We start from the raw sequence: 19,845 nt of genomic DNA, 5'->3' as shown, positions 1-19,845 counted from the left end.
CCCTCACCCTAAAAAAGATTGCTTAACTTAGGTGCCTTTTTAATTTTTACTCACCTAGTGGCACTTCGGGTCTTCGGCGGCACTTTGGTGGCAGGTCCTTCACTCATTCCGGGTCTTTGGCGGCATTTCGGCAGCGGGTCCTTCAGTGCTGCAGAAGACCGGGAGCAAAGACCCAGAGCACCATTGGATGAGTCATCCGTGCCGGGGCCCCGTCAAAACTGTTCGAATCAGGCCACACACTTCGTAAAGCCAGCCCTGCTTCTAGGGATCCAGCTCCATGCTCTGCTCTAAGACAATCCCTGATGCATTCTTCCCAGAGCCCGGCTTGTCATGTCAAAAGGTAGAATAGCCCTTGCAGTAAATGACCAGCTAGGGCAGAAAGGAGGAGCCTGAGGGAGGAGGCCCTTAGAGCAGTGTTTCCCAAACTTGAGATGCTGTTTGTGTAGGGAAAGCCTCTGGTGGCCAGGCCAGTTTGTTTACCTCCCGCGTCTGCAGGATCGGCTGATCACAGCTCCCGCTGGCTGTGATTCGCTGCTCCAGGCCAATGGGAGCTGCTGGAAGCAGTGCAGGCCAAGGGACATACTGGCCACCATTTCCAGCAGCTCCCATTGGCCTGGAGTGGCGAACCACAGCCCATGAAAGCTGCTGGAAGCGGTGCAGGCCAATGGTAGCCGCGATCAGCCAAACCTGTGGACAAAGCAGGTAAACAAACCACCCCAGCCTGCCAGGGGCTTTCCCTACACAAGCGGCGGTCCTAGTCTGGGAAACACTGCCTTAGAGTGATGCAAAGACATTATTGTTTAACATACATTTCAAAAGGAGAGAAGCCCTAACATCAGTTATTCCTAAACCAGAAGAGAGGTCACACTATGGTCCAATTACAGGCCAATTTCACTTTTAATAGTGATGGCAAATGATAGCAAAATTTCTGGCAACGAGACTGATGAAAGTTTGGGGTACTATGCTACACCCAAATCAAGTCCCGTTTGTCAGAGCCCATCATGGCTCTGACAGCCCTTGACAACTTGTTCATGTTACAGGAATGAAATATGATAACCCTGATCCACAATGCATATTAGCCTTACATGCCCAAAGCCTTTCGATAGAGAGGGCGGGCCATATAAATTTGATACCCTACAAAAATTTGGATTTGGACCCATACTTAGTTCTTAGATCCAACTGTGATATTCTCACCAAACCTCTCTGAAAAACCAATATGACCTCGGATATGTTCAGCTTATTCTGGAGCATTAGGCAAGGGTGCTTGCTGTCTCCACCACCCTTTGATTTGGCTCTTGAGCCCCTGGCAACAACTATCCAGATATCTGAGGCACACAACTTGGTTCCATGGAGTATTAATTGATGTTATTATATACTGACGATGCCCCTTCGTCTATCTCCAAATCAGAAACCACTATTCCAGCCCTCCGATCACTAATTCAAAAATTCAGAGCAACGTCTTATACAAAATAAATTGGGAAAAACTGGAACTATTGGAAATCTCCTGGTTGTCATGTAGTGGGGCTTTCTCTTAACAGAATTTTCATAGGCAAATGATGCAATGAACTACCTAGGTATAAAAGTACCAAGAAACATTAACAAACTAGTAAAGATAAATATAGATCTGGTACTCTCTCAAATAACTAGTGATACAAATAGGTGGCATCCTCTCTCCCTGAGCCTGTGCAGAAGGGTTAATAAAATAAAAAAGAATATTCTGCCTACGCTTCTCTATATTCTAAGTGATCTACCTGTGTTAGTGTCTTTCTGTGCGACCATGGTCAATGTTCATGACTATCACTTAAAAACCTCCACCTCCATACAGCCCAGGCAGTGTGTGGGCTCCCAAACCTATAGAATTACTATTATCCCTTTTACCATGTCACTGATGTCAAACTGGTTCCAGCATGTTACAAACCGTATGCCCACATGGGCAGAAATGGAACAGATGTTAATGCATCCAATTCCCTCTGCGGGTCTACTCTGTGCCTCTTTTTGTCTATTGAAGAAAAATAAGGTGAACTCAGTGGTGGCTGCATGAAAGGTCTGAGCTATCCTAGGAGGTACCAATTTCATCCTCACTGTCATACAAAATCATCTATCTGGGGTAACCCAGACTTGCAAATTGGGGAGGGAGAACCTATAATTTGGAAGAACTGGCAGAGCCAGGGCATCACATGATTTCCCAATGAGTCTAGGATGTGAGCTTTGTCTCTTTTCTAACACTAAAGCAACACACCCTCATTGGAGTGGCAGTATTTACAAGTGACATTTGCTAATGTATCAGTTTGGTCCAGATGCTCTTAGACTACCAGAGAGCTACTGGGAATCTTGGAAATGCTTCATAAACTCCCCAGGCCCCTGTCCTTTATGGATGCTTTGGTAATAAAGAGGAACTCTATTGGCCTGGAGTTCTTTGTGAAAGTGTGGGAAAGGGAGTCAGTGCTTCCCTTCAGTAACCAAACCTCAGGTAAAAATTATATCCTAGATTATGTACCTACTGTGCTGGGTTTAACTTCACCACAAGGACTTTGGTTTGTGAGGGCCACTATGATGACCAAGTGTATGATTTTATGAAAATGGAGGAGCAGGCCTATGCCCAGAGCAGAGCAACAGCATTCAGACCTGTCTGAGTTAGCAGCGCCAGAAATAACAGCTTATCAGCATAAAGAGCAATTATATGAATTTGAAGAAATTTGGGCCCTGTTTATTCATACATTTGGATAAAGAATGCTGAGATACCTCAGATAATGCCAAACTTCCATTCCTCCTGTCCTCTCCACCTTTTCCCTCCCTCTTCCAGTACCGGCCTTCACTCTTTTCTGCCTATTTGTACGTGTCTTTTTGTTTTGTTATCCCCATTTTAATATGTATTGTCTGCATAATAGTGCGAGCTTTTGTATTGTCTAGTCTTGCAGCTTTGACAAGGTGTAAGGATGCATAATTGCATATCTGTATTTGCAATCCGTGGGAAACGGGCAATAGTTGGTAAGATATACAAGTCGTAAGTCGTTTAGCTTTTAGTATTTTTTATTGTTTGTTTCGATGTGAAAATTAGCCCAAAAAAATCACAAAAAAATTCAGTTCAGAAGAAAATCCTCCAGGATTCAGGGGCAGGAAGGAGCGGAGGCAATGCCCCTCTCTCACCTCTCTGCCCACAAGAGGCTTACTGTGTCCTGCAGCCTAATGTCCACTAGCAAACAGTAACAGCATTTACTGGACAAAAGGGGAGCAGAAGGTTGAAGGGATTTGCTGGAATGAGAGCCCAGAGATTGATTCCAAAAGAGGAGGGGCTGACGGCAATGCTGAGAAAGCTATTCCAATCAGCGTGGGGGAGAGTGCTGCTTCATTATTCTGAATACAGCCAAGCATGCTGGAACCCCAGCAGCACTGGAGGCTTCCCAGCTCTGCAGATTCACATCTATCATGATCTCATCCCTATAGTCGTTGTTTATTGTGCTGTAATTTAACCATATGGTGGGAGATTCATTCTCTAGTTTGAGGCCGGTCGAGACCCAAGAACCCATCAGCAGAGGAGCCGAAGGAACTGATTTAAGATGTGCCGCTCCCACTGAAGGGGTCTTTGCTGGGTCAGGCCTTTTGCTTAGCAAGCAAGGGGAGCAGAGGTCCTGAGATTACACTTAATGAGAGCTTTGAAGTTGGCTCCAAAAGGCAGAGCCAGCGGAGTTTGTATCTCTTTGTGGTTCAGGACCATTGTTTTCTCTTTTCGTAACATATTTCTACCCAGGAAAGCCAGGCTGAGATGCAGCACACACTTCTCAGCCAAGGCCTGATTTGTATCCTATTTACCAGCTTAACTGATTAAGTAGCAGAGGCACAGAAAGGACAAGTGGCTGACCTGAGGTCCCGCAATGCGTCCTGGTTAGGATCCAGCAGGCTGCTGCCTTCTAGGCTTTTGTCTGACTCTGTACTTCAGACACTATCCTTCCCACTCCACCCACATTTATGATGTGCATCTTTATTCTAAAGGAGCAGGAAACTGGAAGGCTGGGGTGCATTGCATAAAATGACATGAGAACCTCTTCCCTCTCACCCCACTTCCTTGGGCTTTACATCTAGGTTAGTTTCTAGGATTGCTTTATACTCTCCCTGACTTTAGACTGTGCTTTGCCATTGCAGATGCATACTCTGAACTTGGATCCATTTGGTACCCTGATTTTACTTTGTATTACCCCAGGGTTGTGCAGCAATCAAGGAGAGGGTAATTCACTTCCCCCCATCTTAGGTATTAATGGAGTTTAAAAATTCATTGTCAATCCTCACAACAGAGCATCTTCATTCATGCTGAATGCCAACCTTACACACATTGCACCATGTAACCCACACACCTCCTGGGTGTGGTGTTCTGTCCCATTTAGTGGCACCGAGAGAGTTAAATGAGTCTGTTCAACAGCCTTAGCTAAGAACCACTTGGCTTTTAGCTTCTGCTGTAGAGGCTCATGCAGTAAGCTCCAGAGGTCCCAGGTTCGATCCTGCCCACTGACGACCGGGGTCTGTCAGCGTTACAACTGCATAAAGGGGAAGAGACAGACTCTGTCCAAAGAAGCTTACAACCTACATCAGTTTTTAGAGGTACCACCCTTTAAAAACATTTAGTTTGGAACAGAGAGGGAGGGTTCTGCAAACCCAGTGATGTCTAGACCTCAAGTGCTACTGATCAACATCCTTGACCCTGACCTTCTTTTCCCACTGCTATGTCACAATGTGAGCAGAAACCCCTGTCCTCTTACTTACCAATTGCCCTCTTTGGATGAAATTCATTCCATCCTAGCACATAGCCTGAGTAGCTGAACTACCAGGGGCCCAGTGGAATTCAGCCCCATGAAAACCCAGAGACAGGCTGTGGGGGTGAATGCAGCCTCTCCTCAGCTGTTATTGCATCTTGTGGGTTGGAATGGCAGCCACCGGCCATCTGCAAAACCCACACACACTTCTGTCCTGCGTGCCTGCTGCATCTGTTCAGGTGCTGACATTCCAGTGAAGAGACATCATTTCAAAGACAGCCAAAAAAATGCTATGGCTACTGCTGCACAACGCTCAACAAAGAAGCATCTGATATTGTATCTGTTCCCTGTTATTTGTGTTCCAAAACCTGCGGTGACCTTTGCTGCTTCCTTGGGGATCTGAGTTCACCTGTTCAGTTTATGGGAAGAGAGCACTTGGCAAGCACTTCATTTATGAAGCCCCACAATACTTCTTTGATGCAGGTCCAGAGTAAATAGGAATTCACTTCCTTTACCAGTAAAATACAGTCACTCCTGCAGTAAAATACATGAGTTCTTACACCAACTGTAGCAACACTACAACAGAGTACAGGGTAGGTTATGAGGAGCACTCTCATATCTAACTGAAAGTGAGGAAGGAATGTTGTAGGTAGACTATAATTATCCAAACTGGAATTTGGCCAGGACTACATACAGGACTACACAGGACTAGTCCACTGTTACAACAACGGCCATGTGGTATTTAGAACCACAAATGTTCAGCAGTTTTATATCCCATCCTCTCCTCAGCATCTTCACTAACTCTAACTCCTGACCTTAGCAGGAAGCCAATGTTAGTACTGACTCAGAGGAAAGAATTCCATCGTAGGATCAGCACCACTTGAAGCCATACCCTGATCCTCATCTTGCTTTGTGGAATCTAAGAGGGTCACAGCACATAGTTACATAGCAACAAGCCAACAAGAATTGAATGCAGTGGTTTCAGCCTAATCATTATGCTACTTGTCCATATCAGAAACCGTACAGTTTGGCCATCATTTGATGATGACTGCACAGCTCTGCTCTGTAAAGCCTGATCACTTCATACAGAGATGCAGCATCTCAGGACTCAGCTGCACTGGTGGAGGGGAATGTGGAACTGGAACACCAGAGGTTGATAGACATCAGGAGTGAAGTACACTGGTTAATCGTTGTGGGTAGCCCAGGACAGGAGTATGTTGCAGGTTATATTTAAGCAGAGTGGTAGTGCGGTGTATGAGAAGCACACCCAGAGCCTGCCTGCACTGTACTTGGATCTAACCAGAGCCATCTACCTCTCAGTTTGATGACCACTAAATCCACCCACTGGAACCTCCTCTTCACACAGTTTTTCCCACGCTATTTAACTGAATATGGATTACTGGAACCATTTATGGTAGTACATGACTAGGGATAAAACCTAGTGTCTCTCCTAGATATCTGGTCTTCAGTCAGGGACCTAGCATTGGGGTTCCCATTCCCTTCCATACAAGCTCTATCCAGAGACATATCTAGTCCCTGTGCACTGATTGCTTGAAGCCCTTGCTCTGATCTTCCTCATGCACAGATCTTGGAGCACAGGAATGTCTCTGGAGAATCTTCCTAAAACTATAGGTCCATATTCATCCTGGCTGTAGCTCCACTGAAGTCAACAAATGAAATCAGGAGTGAATTCCACTCAATGTCTCAGAGGAAATAAACTAAATAAAACAAAACAGGACAGGTTTTCAACAACTCAAATGTAGTTTAAAATAAATACACAGTCTTGATTCAAATTTGAATCAACAGTTTCCTTTTGTTTACATAAATGTCTAGAACTTTTAAGCATGTCATGTTTTTGGGACACTGCCATGGAGAGAGATTCAAATACTTTTGCCCTGTGTTTTCTGACACTTCTAATTTTTGGTTCTATTTGTTTCTTGAGCATGTTGGGGGAGGGAGGGAAAGGAAGACTAAAATGCCATCCTTCTCTTTTAGGTATCATTCTATTCCAAACACAGTAGCACTGAGCTCACACACAATGGTACATCCCCCAGTCCCCCAGCGCTTGAATCTTTCAACACAGCAACAGGAAGCAGATGGATCGAGTGACAGCTGAATTCCACCACAGCAGGTGCCAAGGGAGGACTTTCTCCAAAATGCATTTCAAGGAGGCATCCCTGGGACACTTCAACAGATGGGCCACTGCTTGGCAGTTGACAAGCAACTACCCCCTGTACTAACTTCCCGGAAGAAATCAGAAATATTTGGCACCCCTGGGGAAATGACCATTTGTTCTCACAGCGGCAAACTTACAAGAAGAGCACTGCTGTTTTCGGGTTCATTCACAGAATGGTTAGGCTTGGAGGGGGCATTTAAGGTTGGCGGTGCAGGTTCAAAATCACAGGGGATGGGGCAGAGTGTTCTCAGCACAAGGCCTGGGATGGTAGAATACACTAATGCCAGAGATGACTATTGTGCACGGAGGGTGCAATGTAATACAAGACATCTTTTTTCTATGAGCCTTCTCCTAAAATAGATCCAGGGGAAACCTGGAAGAAATACACCACCCAATTATGATCTCTCCTAAATAAGAGGTTGTTATCTGCAGAGAGGTTGGTAGTAGGGGGTGGGGGGAGGAATATGGAGAGTCTTATTTCTTTGTCTTGAGATATACAGACTTTTAAATTAATGGTGCTCAGACAATGTGATACGGCTGTTAAAAAAGCAAATGCGATTTTAGGATGCATTAGGCGAGGTATTTCCAGCAAGGATAAGGAGGTGTTAGTACCGTTATATAAGGCGCTGGTGAGACCCCATCTGGAATATTGTGTGCAGTTCTGGTGTCCCATATTCAAGAAGGATGAATACTAACTGGAACAGGTCCAGAGACGGGCTACTAGGATGATCCGAGGAATGGAAAACCTGCCTTATGAAAGGAGACTCAAAGAGCTTGGCTTGTTTAGCCTGGCCAAAAGAAGGCTGCAGGGGGATATGCTTGCTCTATATAAATATATCAGGGGGGTTAACGTTAGGGAGGGAGAGGAATTATTTAAGTTTAGTACTAATGTAGGCACGAGGACGAATGGGTACAAACTGGATATTAGGAAGTTTAGACTTGAAATTAGACGAAGGTTTCTAACCATTAGGGGAGTGAAGTTTTGGAACAGCCTTCCGAGGGAAGTAGTGGGGGCAAAAGACTTATCTGGCTTCAAGACTAAGCTTGATAAGTATATGGAGGGGATGTTATGATAGGATAGTTTAATTTGGGCAATTGATCTTGGATTATCACCAGATAAGTCTGCTCAATGGTCTGCGGGGAGATGTTGGACGGGATGGGAACTGAGTTACTGCAGAGAATTCCTTCTTGGGTGCTGGCTGGTGAGTCTCGCCCACATGCTCAGGGTTTAGCTGATCGCCATATTTGGGGTTGGGAAGGAATTTTCCTCCAGGGGGGATTGGCAGGGGCCCTGGAGGTTTTTCACCTTCCTCTGCAGCGTGGGGCATGGGTCGCTTGCTGGTGGATTCTCTGCAGTTTGAGGTCTTCAAACCAGTTTTGAGGATTTCAATAACTCAGTCCTGGATTAGGGGTTGTATAAAAGTGGATGGGTAGGGTTCTGTGGCCTGCCTTGTGCAGGAGGTCAGACTAGATGATCATATTGGTCCCTTCTGACCTATGAGTCTATAACAGTGGTGAGCATCTTAGAAATACATCTAGTAAATATCACTGAATTGTGGACTATGAAGAAACCATTTAAGCCCTATGTGGTTTGGGTCATGACTCATAGTGATATCTCTCCTTTTTCACCAATATGGGAGTTGAGACCTTTCAGAATACACCCACTGGCTATTTCCATATCTCCTGAGGTTGTTAGGATCATGACTCTCTCTGTGGAATCCCACAACTCTGGGATTTGCTTCTCCTATTGGTAAGCATAGTTAGCAGACCTTCAAGGTCTAGCTGCTTACTAAGGCTTTTCCCTGTAGAGGGTGTAATTTTTTAGTTGACATTTTGGCAGTTTAAGTTTCAAAGATGCCTCTGAGTCCCCCACACTTACTATTAGGGGTGTTGATTAATTGTAGTTAACTCATAGGATTAACTCAACAAAATTAATCATGGTTAATTACAGTTTTAATTGCACTGTATACCAACTGAAATTTATCAACTATTTTTGGATGTTTTTCTACATTTTCAAATATATTGATTTAAATTACAAGACAGAACACAAAGTGTACAATGCTCACTTTATGTTACTATTTTTATTTCAAATATCTGTACTGTAAAAATTATAAACAAAAGAAATAGTATTTTTCAAATCACTTCATACAAGTACTAGAATGTAATCTCTTTATTGTGAAAGTGCAATTTACAAATGTAGATTTCTTGTTACATAACTGCACTCAAACACAAAACAATGTAAAACTTTAGAGTTTACAAGTCCACTCAGTCCTACTTCTTATTCAGCCAATCACTAAGACAAACAAGTTTATTTACATTTACAGGAGATAATGTTGCTGGCTTCTTATTTTTGTAGTCGGCATTGCAAGGTATTTACATGCCAGATATGCTAAACATTTGTATGCCCCATCATGCTTTGGCTCCCATTTCAGAAGACATGCTTCCATGCTAATGATGCTCATTAAAAAATAATGCGTTAATTATATTTTGACTGAACTCCTTGGGGGAGAATAGTATGTCTCCTGCTCTGTTTTACTCTCATTCTGCCATGTATTTCATATTATAGCAGCCTCGGGTGCTGACCCAGCATATGTTGTTCGACTTCCACTGCAGATTTGACAAGATGCAAAGAAGGTACCAATGTGAGATTTCTAAAGATAGCTATAGCACTCAGCCCAAAGTTTAAGAATCTGAATTGCCTTCCAAAATCTGATAGGAAGGAGGTTTGGAGCAGATTTCAGAAGTCTTAAAAAAGCAACACTCCGATGGGGTAACTACAGAATCTGAACCACCAAAAGATAAAATCAACCTTCTGCTGGTGGTATCTGACTCAGATGATGAAAGTAAACATGCCTCGGTCTGTCATCAGCATGGACGCATGTTCTCTGGCATGGTGGTTGATGCATGACAGGACATATGAATCTTTAGCGCATCTGGCACACAAATATCTTGCAAAGCCTGTTATAACAGTGCCATGCGAACCTCTATTTTCACTTTCAGGTGACACTGTAACCAAGAAGCGGGAAGCATTATCTCGTGCAAATGTAACCAAACTTGTTTGTCTGAATGACTGGCTGAACAAGAACTAGGACTGAGTGTACTTGTAAGCTCTAAAGTTTTACATTGTTTTGTTTTGGAGTGCAGGGGTCTTTTTATACGTAATTCTACATTTCTAAGTTCAACTTTCATGATAAAGAGATTGCACTAAAATACTTGTCTGAGGTGAATTGAAAAATACTATTTTTTGTTTTTTACAGCACAAATATTTGTAATAAAAATTAATATAAAGTATCGTTGTACACTTTATATTCTGTGTTGTAATTAAAATCAATCTATTTGAAAATGTAGAAAATGTCAAAAAATATTTCAAGTCATGGTATTCTATTACTGTTTAACTGTGCGATTAATCATGCCACTAATCACGATTACATTTTTTAATCGCTTGACAGCCCTACTTGCTATAAATACAGGCTTTGGGAGACAAAAGTAAACTGTGATATGAACTGTGGTTGTCACAGAGCTGTGTGAACATTGCCAACATTTTCTACAAAACGTGCATTTGAATTTTTAGATTTCAAGCCCATCCTCTTTGCCTCCATTCCCACAGATACTGAGCAAAGGCATGTAGTTGCATGAACATTGCTGAAACAACATTTTTTGGCAAATATTGCAGGATACTGGCAAAAAGAGGATTTCAAATGAATAAATCCAGTTTCTGCACCCAGAAGCCTAAAGTAATGTCCATCTTATCAGGGAACAAAAACAAAACCATGTGACCTATTGAAGCAACCCAAATTATGACTATCAAATACCTGTAACAATCAGACCAAGAATTGCTCACAGAAATTATGCAGTGAGTAATTTGAAATAACGGGTACGCTTTGGGAGCTGCCCACAGGTGACCCACAAAGAAAAAAAGGCAACATTCACTGAACAAATTATTCATTATGAATAATTTGGCTAGTTCTGGTCGTAAAAAAAAGCAGAAAAAAGGAGAATCATCATGAAAGAAGTCCCTGTCTGAGGGAAGGGCAGACCTACTCATCATGATTCTCTTCCCATAACTCTGCCACATTCACCAGCATGATACTTTCTTAAAACATTTCAGCTGACACAAGTCACAGAGAAGGCTGGCCAGGCCTCTGATCAGGAAGCCCTGGTGCCAGTGCCAGCTGCACAGCAGTGGCAAAGAGGAGCAGGTCCAAACCCGAGTGTTCAGGGGGTGGCCAGTGCTGCTCTTCTTTGCCACAGCCACAAGGCCAGCTCCTGAAGCAGACCAGCGAAAGCTCAGGTTGCCCCTCCTCCCCATGAACTGGGCCCTAGGCACATGCCATGGTTGCCTATGCCTTAATTCAGCCCTGCCAATGGTACACACTATGTGTGGCTCCTGGTGTCACCGTGAGGGGGGATGGTTGCCATTTGTAACTATTGAAGACTCCCGGGATTTAATTGAGGTATGCTGAGCTTCCCAGTTGCTTTTACTTTTTGCAAATTACTGTAGCCTGATTCTATATTGGCCAGCACTCTAGGTTTTTATTTACAACAGTGCAAAGTGAGGGAAAACCACTGCTATTCTGATTCAGTGGCATTTTACACTCACTTTGCACCAGTGTAAATGACTCCACCCAGTGCAGAGAAGTGGAGAATCAGGATTGGAGTCTTTTAAACCCCTTTTTACCCTAAAATGTTCCTCGTAGTTCACCCACCATACTTGGCTTCATGACTTCACCCAGTGAGCTGAGCGACTAACATTATTATAGTGGGAGACTGTGATGGAAATGTTGGGTCTTTGATGGATCTTAGTTTTGACAGAGAGCTTTTGAAGGATTGTCGACAAAGTCTCGAGCACTTGTCTGTTAGCACTCTGCCTGATACTGCTATCCTTGTACCCAAAGTCATCTGGGAAGTGGTGGTTATTCCCTCTTCCACTCAAGTCTGATGAGAAAATCAGGACTGTTCAATTTCTTCAAGTTAGAAGCATTAGATTGGGCAACAAAAAACTGTTTCCCTCTCCACTCCCAAAGGCTCTCTTCAAAGAACGATCTATATCACCAGTAAAATCCACTTCAAAGGGCACTGTCAAGGTATCTGTAATCATTTTACAACTCATTTGTGTTACTCCTTGTTGTTTATAATAAGCCCTTTGTAGCATGAGGCTAAAATCAATTTCCTTACTGATTTATTTCCTCCATCATGCACACATGCCGGACAAAATTCTGTACCATGATACTGAAAGCATGGTGCGGTACAGAATGGTAAGCCAAGGTGTAGCATGGGATGGAGCTGAAAAATACAGGGCAGTATATGAATTGAACAGTGGTATGATACAGTAGGGTACTGAATAATATAATGCAGGACAGGTGCAGAAAAGGGCTACTAGCATGATCAGAGGAATGGAGAACATATCTGATGAGAGGAGACTAAAGGGTCTGTAAACACTACAATTGTATGTCAGTACAATTTATGTCGTTCAGGGGTATGAGCAATGTAAGTTACACAGACCTAAGCGCCAGTGTGGACAGCGCTATGTTAGTGGGAGAGCTTCTCCCGCCTACATAGCTATTGCCTCTTGCTGAGGTGGTTTTATTATGCCGATGGGAGAACTCTCTCCTGCTGGCAGAGCATCTTCACCAGACATGCTACAGCTGTGCCACTGCGGTGTTTCTAGCATAGACTAGCCCTAAGGCTACATCTATGTTGCACACCTCTTGTGGAGACATGTAGCATATGAGGATGTGTCTTGTGGTGACATGTAGACACTGTGTCCTCATTATGGTGTGCAGCTACACATGTTAGTGGAAGCTCTGGCAGGGGAGAGGCAGAGGAGAAAGGCTCAACAGTGGTCAGCTGCTGGAACCTTTCCCCATTGCAGCTGAGAGCTATGTGGAGTTACCAGAGCTTTCCCTGCCTCAGGAAAAGACTCCAGCGAGGGGAGGGGAGAGGCTCCAGCAGCTCCCTGGAGCAAGGAAAGTCTCCGGCAGCAGGAAGGCAGTGGGACATTGTGCTGATAAAAATAGCAGTGCAGAAGAGGAGGCACTGCTTGGGCATGTAGAGAGCCCTGTAGGGTACATATCCACAGGGTTCAGGAGTTTCTTTACTTGTCTAAACAGTGCCTCACTGCTATTTATACCCATGCTTAGAGGTATACGCAGTATATTCTACATGCTGTCAAAAGGAGCATGCAGTATAGACTTACTTTAAAAGCTTGGGTTGTTTAGCCTAGCAAAATGAAGGGTTAGCAGGGATATGGTAGCTCTCTATAAATACACCACAGGGCTGAAAACTAGAGATGGAGAAGAATTATTTAAGCTAAAGAACAATGCTGGCTCAAGAATGAATGAGTATAAACTGACTATGAGTAAATTTAGGCTGGAAATAAGAAGAAAGTTTCCAAACATCAGAAAAGTGTGATTCTATGACCACTTTACAATAGAAGTGGGGCAAACAACCTTATTAATTTTAACATGGAGCTTAATAAATTTATTAACATGATTATCTAAGAGCACTGGCTGCAATCGCAGAGGACTGGACACAGTGAACCAGGAAGTCCCTTCCAGTCCTATGTACAGCATGGTATGGAATGGACTAACCCAGTATGGTACAGTACAGTACTAAATATTCTCCAGTATGGTATGGAATGGAACAGAATAGTATGGTATAATAAATTGTGATATGATACTATATAGCATGGTATTGAATAGCCTGGTACTGGATGGTCATGGCAAAGTTATATTATATATAAGGGCAGGAAATGAAACCCGGGAGAAACTTGCTTAAGTATCAAGAGAGAGCTCACTGGAGACTAAATTAGTCAGAATGGGTAAAACTTCTTTAAAAGGTGCCACACAGAATTCATTTTCACACCAACAAAAGATGGTCTCAACAAACTGAATATCAGAGACGTTGTTGCAATAAAACCCATGTTGTGGGCTGGAAGAGTGTTTGATTTAGTCCACCAGCTCACCAAACACTCAGCCTTCACAGAGGCAACAAACTTGTGAGCTTCTTCAATTTTCTGATTGTTTTTCTCTTTCGACCATAGGGTTTCTAAAGAGGTAGGAGTGGGAGGGAGAATTCCCCAATGAAATCCATTACTCCTTTTTTTAGCAACACTTTACAACAGAGACACAGTTCCTGTAAGACTCCATCAGGCAATCTAGATGAAATGAGAATGAGTTGGGGTTTGGCTTTTTCTTCATCTTCCTTAGGTTGAATAAAATCTCAGATAGTTTCTTTGGTTTTATGTTTCTCTTCCTTAAGGGCGACTGGCTTATTGTATTTCCATTGATCACAGAGACAGAGAGATTCAACAGAGATAAACCATCTTTTATATTCCCAGCCTTTTGAAGTCAAATGACTTTTAAATGAGGTTGGGGTCACTCTTGATTCTTATTAGAATATCACAAGTGCCAAACATCTCTCTTATTTTTGACACAATGAACCATTTCTAAAATGTAAATTTCAATGCAAGCCAGGCAACATTCCCTGAAAACTCTTTCTGGCTGGATTCAGCAGTACCAGGAAGTACTGGGTTTTATTTTAATTCAGCCCTCCTCCACATTGATGTCATAGGACACACCTACCACTGACATGCAGCTTAGGGCAGCTTTTTTTAATGGCATCTAGCAGGGCTTTTTTGTTTTTGCCCAATCCTTTATCATCTCCCTAGTAACTCTCTATGTAACTACATAAACTAAGTTAGCAGGCACAGTGGGCAAAGGGACTAGTTGCATGAACAAGGAGAGCAGAATGTGTTGCCCTAATGTTTGCAACAGGGAAGGAAGTATGAGTTATTTGTTAGATGGGGAGACTGGTAGCCGAAAAGTTACTGATATGGCCACAGGCAAATGTCTTCAGTCATCGGAGCCTCAGTTTCCATCTTGGTAAAATGCGGTGGGGGAAGACTTAGTTGCTGTTTGTAAAGTGCATTAAGAAGCTATATAAGTAAAAGCATTTAAAAAAAAATCAAAGGGCCTGTTTGTCCAGGTGAGTTTATGGATATAATTGTAGGGGGTTGCTGTCGTATGGTTTAAAAAACAGATTCTAATTATAATCAAACGTGAGTGCAAAACTGCAGATACTGTTAACTCAGAGCAGAGGTCACAGGATGAAGAGATCTAACTGACAGATTACATCCGCAAATCAGGTACCTCTCTAAATTATGTCATTTTCATACATGGGAGCTGGAGGGTCCAAAACTGTAGCCCCAGAACCAGTATCTAAATTGTGGCCTCTTGAAAAATGTGGCCCTATAAAAATGATTTATACCCAAGAGCTTCAGGACTATCAGATTCTAATGAGAGAGTCTTTGGTGGGTGGGACTTGGGTATTACATGGAACTATGCAATGGAATCTTTGCCTTACTATGTTGAGAATATTCTCCTAGGAACCCAAATCCAAAAGAACAAAAACAAGTAGTACCCTAGTTAAAAATTCCTAAATAGAAGGGGAAATCTCCTATTGATATCAGTTATTTGAAGGTAATAGCTTATGATCTTTTATGCAGCTCCAAAATAAATGTCAGTGTAAGAAATGATACATCATTTCAATTCTAACCAATCAGGTACTTAGTGTACTGCAGGATAAATTATTGGAACTACTTTAAAGCTGCCTTAACCTGAGAAACTGCAAAAATATTTATATTCGTATGATGGAAGGAAGAAATGCCCCCGCGGGCCTATTTAAGAGTCTTCTGTCTTTGGGATAAATGGTAATGATAAACAAAAAATGGAAAGATGACCTTAGAATAATAACCTCATGATCCAACTGGGACTGAGCTTTCCAACATACAGAAATCATTTGCAATATGTTCAGAACGGAAATTTCTATCCTGCTTTATAGCTCATAGACTTCCTTCTGGGTCACAAAAAACGTGGATTTGATTCTCTCTCCTGCAACAGGCGCCCACATGTAAAATTACTCCGATTCCCCTGCTGGCTGCCTACAGTTCTGCTTAGTTGCTCGTGATGAATGTGAGGACGACGGGAAAAGAAAACAGAGGGAAAAATAGAGATGCATTTCATATACTTCAAAGGATGGTAAAAGAAAGCCCAGGTCCTGCCACATGGGATATTTCTGTGTATCCCTTAAGATCTCCAAAATAGAGAAGAGGCATTGAGAAAACAAAAGAAATGCACTGAAGCTATTCCCTGAATAAAGCATTTATACAGGACTTTTCACATTACTGTTCTACCACCTCAAGCTGTGATCATATCGGACCTCACAAACTAAGCAGTGTTGCGTCAAGGACCACCTAGGTGATACAGCTGACGTGCATAGTGATTGAGTGGATAATGATCCTGAGTCTGATACTCCAGCACGGTGCTAGGGCGCACTGTATTGCTAGAGGTATTTGGGTGAAATCCTGGCCCCACTGAAATCAATAGGAGATTTGGCATCCTGGAGTCAGGGTTCCAACCACTGTCTTTCTGGATAAAATGTAGGATGAAAATTCTGCTCTCTGGTGCTTATTAAAAATCCATTAGCTCTTTTCTCAGGAGAAGGGGGTATCATTTGTGCGGCTCTGGCCAATCTGGGTAATCATATTCTCTTTCCTAAAATTCTCTCTGCAATTATTTCTTCACTTCCTGCCCTGGACTTTTATATGTTTACGGACTGGTAAAGCAGCTGCTGAGTTCCTCTGACTACACTTAACTGAAGGGCAAAGTGATTAGTGTATAAGGTTTGCAAAATCCTTGAGATTCTTTGCTCAGAGAGTAATTTACTAATTAATTCATTTATAGTAACACATTGCAATTATCTTGAAGGACCTTTAGGACCCCTAATTGCTTTATTAACACTCTGCGTATAGGGGCACTGACCCCCCCTCCGACAGAAATGGGTTGAAACATGGCAGCCTTTCTGCCCTAGCAACACTCCCTAATTGTTTTGGGAGAGGAAGAATTCACCATTTGACACTGAACAGAGAGCTCAGATCAGCAGAGTACAATTACTGGGGTTAATAACCTTAGTCCTGTTAAAAATGCCACAATATTTTTAACAGCCACAAGTAGTCAGAGCATGTGTGTCTCATTCAGATCACAAAGCACCTCCAACACGAGTACCCCCTTCATGCTGTTTGGGACTAGTCAGTATTGACTTAGAAAGAAAAGTCTCCCTACTGAATCAGTAACACTACTTCCTCTGGTATAGCACCCCTTTGAGCCCCATGCTGCGAGATTAGAGCAAAACAGGTTCAGAGAGAAGAGCACCCCTGACTGACCCAACCCCACCACTTCCTGCCAGACCTTCAGCAAGCTGCAGTTTTCTTGAGGTATCCCAGAGGAAATATCTTTATAAGACCAAGCCCTGGGTATTCGCATGGGCCTGACATGATCAGGAGGAGTTCACTACAGCGTGTCTAATGCTAAACAAAAGTCTCCATGTGTGTCAAGAACATGTCAGGTGTTCTCATTTGCATTGCATTACCCAGAATGCTCTTTCATCTTACAGCTATTTAATACTGGATGCTGGATGTCTGTGCTCTAGGAACAAACTCAAAGGTTGCACTTTTTGCTTTGGAGGCAGAGAGTTTCTTCAGCAAGTACAAAGAGTCATTACAGACTGTGGCAGGGAAAACAGTTGGTGCTCCCTGAGTTAGGGAGGCTCACAGTAAACTAAAACAATCAGCCCATCAGCTTCCCTTGACAGAGCCCACTGTCTCAGGGTCTTTTATTTCATCGACACCTGCAGGGTGTAAGCACAGAGCAAGCAGCAGAGTATACATTTCTCTCTCTAGCTGTGGGTGTCATTAATAATATAGTTGAGAATGTCTCGTGATTTATATGATGGCTTTATTTCCCACTGGTTTGTTAGAAATCCCTTGCCAACAGTAAGATTATAATACAGAGCACAGAGATGTCAAATCATTTCAATCACATCATGCTAACCACTGGCGCCACAGTGCCGGATTCAGAACTCCATTACACCAGTCTCATGCAGCGAATGGAGTTATGCAGGCTTACAACTGCTGGAAATGGAGCTTCGTATCAGGTCACAAAGTTTAATAAGGAGAGGCAGCATACATCTCTCTAGAACACCTGATTGCTCTTAATATAGCTTCTGTAGGACAGAGTAGATTTGGTTTAGTTAAATTAGAACCAAGGAAACGTTTATTGTGTGAAAGGAGAACCAGGCCTACTTACAGCAGTTTTACACCACCATAACTCCACAGCCTTCACAGAACAAGTCCTGATTTACACTAGGGTAAATTAGAAGAATCAGGCCTCGGTCCACTGTTGAATGAGGCTGCAAAATAGGAGATACACTATGACTATTGTATCACTGTAGACAGCAGACTGAGGTCTGATGGGACTATTATAGTACAAACTTGGAGGCAATTCTACTCTCAGGAGCAGTGGCAACAAATTATAGCAAAATGTTTCAGAGTTCATTCCACTGAAGGGCTCAGGAAAGCAAAGGCTCTTGAGCAGTAAAACAGTACCCCACCATTACACAACTGCTCATCCCTGCACTGCAGGTCTAAGCGAGCTCTGTAAGAGAAGAGAGGATAAGAATAGGCTCCCAGACATAGGTACTCACCTTGTAGAGCCCATGGCTGCAGCCACAGTAGGTGTTCTCCATCGTGTAGCTCCTCAACACACCAATCTCCCGCCACACTACTACCCGTGCTGTCGATTCACGTGACTTCTCCACCAGGAAGCTACAGCTGCTCATGACAAATGCAGGTGCCACTTTATCCAGGATTTTTGGGAGGGTCTGCAAAAAAAGAATCAAACAAGAATAAGAACATGAATTAGATAAAGAGAATGACATTGCACTCTCTTTGATTTTATGAAAGTATGCTGATGAGTGTGAACATAATGTAACTAAAATATGCTTCATGCAGAAGGTCTCTTGTAAGGTATCATTACAAAGCTTATAATCTACCGAGTGTGGTCATCCTATTTATATAAATGTAGCACTCTTGTATCAGAAACTAGAAATATGAAATATAACTCTGAGGGCCTACAGTAATTATGCAAAGTGGGGGCCATTAATGGTGGTTTGAAATCTTGATGGCTCCCATCAACCAGGACAATTGATTGTAGATGGCTCTGTTTTACTTGTAAGTCTTCCTGTATATGTGTATGCTGGCAAGTGGGTAATGAAGTCTTACAGTGACATGTGATCATGTCACCTGAACTGGAATCCATCTTTAACCTGGTGCTTTTCCACTGAGAAGAAGAGGGTGGGAAACCAGAGAGGGACAAAGGATTCCCGTCTTATGCAAAAGATATATAAAAGTTTGTGAAACAGAAAAAAGGGGGTGGCAATTATGAGAAATCCCCTAGCTACCACCTCAGCTGGAACAAGGACTGTACCGGGGAAAGGATTGTGCCTAGACTTGGAAGGTGTCCAGTCTGTGAAAGAAACCTACTGAAACATCTCTGAGGGTATCAGAGGGGTAGCCGTGTTAGTCTGGATCTGTAAAAGCAGCAAAGAATCCTGTGGCACCTTATAGACTAACAGACATTTTGGAGCATGAGCTTTCGTGGGTGAATACCCACTTCATCAGATGCATGTAGTGGAAATTTCCAGGGTCAGGTACATATATGTATATATCTCTCTGAGGGTGAGATTTTATCTGTATTTAGGTTTTATTACTGCACTAGGCATAGACTTGTGCGTTTTATTTTATTTTGCTTGGTAGTTCACTTTGTTCTGTCTGCTATTACTTGGAACCACTTAAATCCTACTTTCTGTATTTAATAAAATCACTTTTTACTTATTAATTAACCCAGAGTATGTATTACTATCTGGGAGGGGAGCAAACAGCTGTGCATATCTCTCTATCAGTGTTACAGAGGGTGAACAATTTATGAACGGATTTAATTGGGGTTTGGACATCTCAGTGTTAAAGACAGGAACACTTCTTAACCTGCTTTCAATTAACCCTACAGCTGTTAGGAGACATGGTTCAGA

The 19,845-nt window shown here is 42.8% G+C and overlaps 1 protein-coding gene across 1 annotated transcript in view; it reads right to left on the bottom strand.

Annotated features, from left to right (window-relative positions):
* AGBL1 (ATP/GTP binding protein like 1) overlaps positions 1 to 19,845 on the bottom strand; it is a 386,927-nt gene that overhangs the window by 149,149 nt on the left and 217,933 nt on the right. The window contains exon 21 of the mRNA XM_030579006.1: positions 18,463 to 18,639. Within this exon, the coding sequence (XP_030434866.1) occupies positions 18,463 to 18,639 (177 nt within the window). The remainder of the gene's footprint in view (positions 1 to 18,462; positions 18,640 to 19,845) is intronic.

Source organism: Gopherus evgoodei, chromosome 10 (assembly GCF_007399415.2).
Source record: "Gopherus evgoodei ecotype Sinaloan lineage chromosome 10, rGopEvg1_v1.p, whole genome shotgun sequence".
NCBI lineage: Eukaryota > Metazoa > Chordata > Testudines > Testudinidae > Gopherus > Gopherus evgoodei.
The sequence above is the reverse complement of the archived record's forward strand: the minus strand, read 5'-3'. Positions and strand labels throughout refer to the sequence as shown.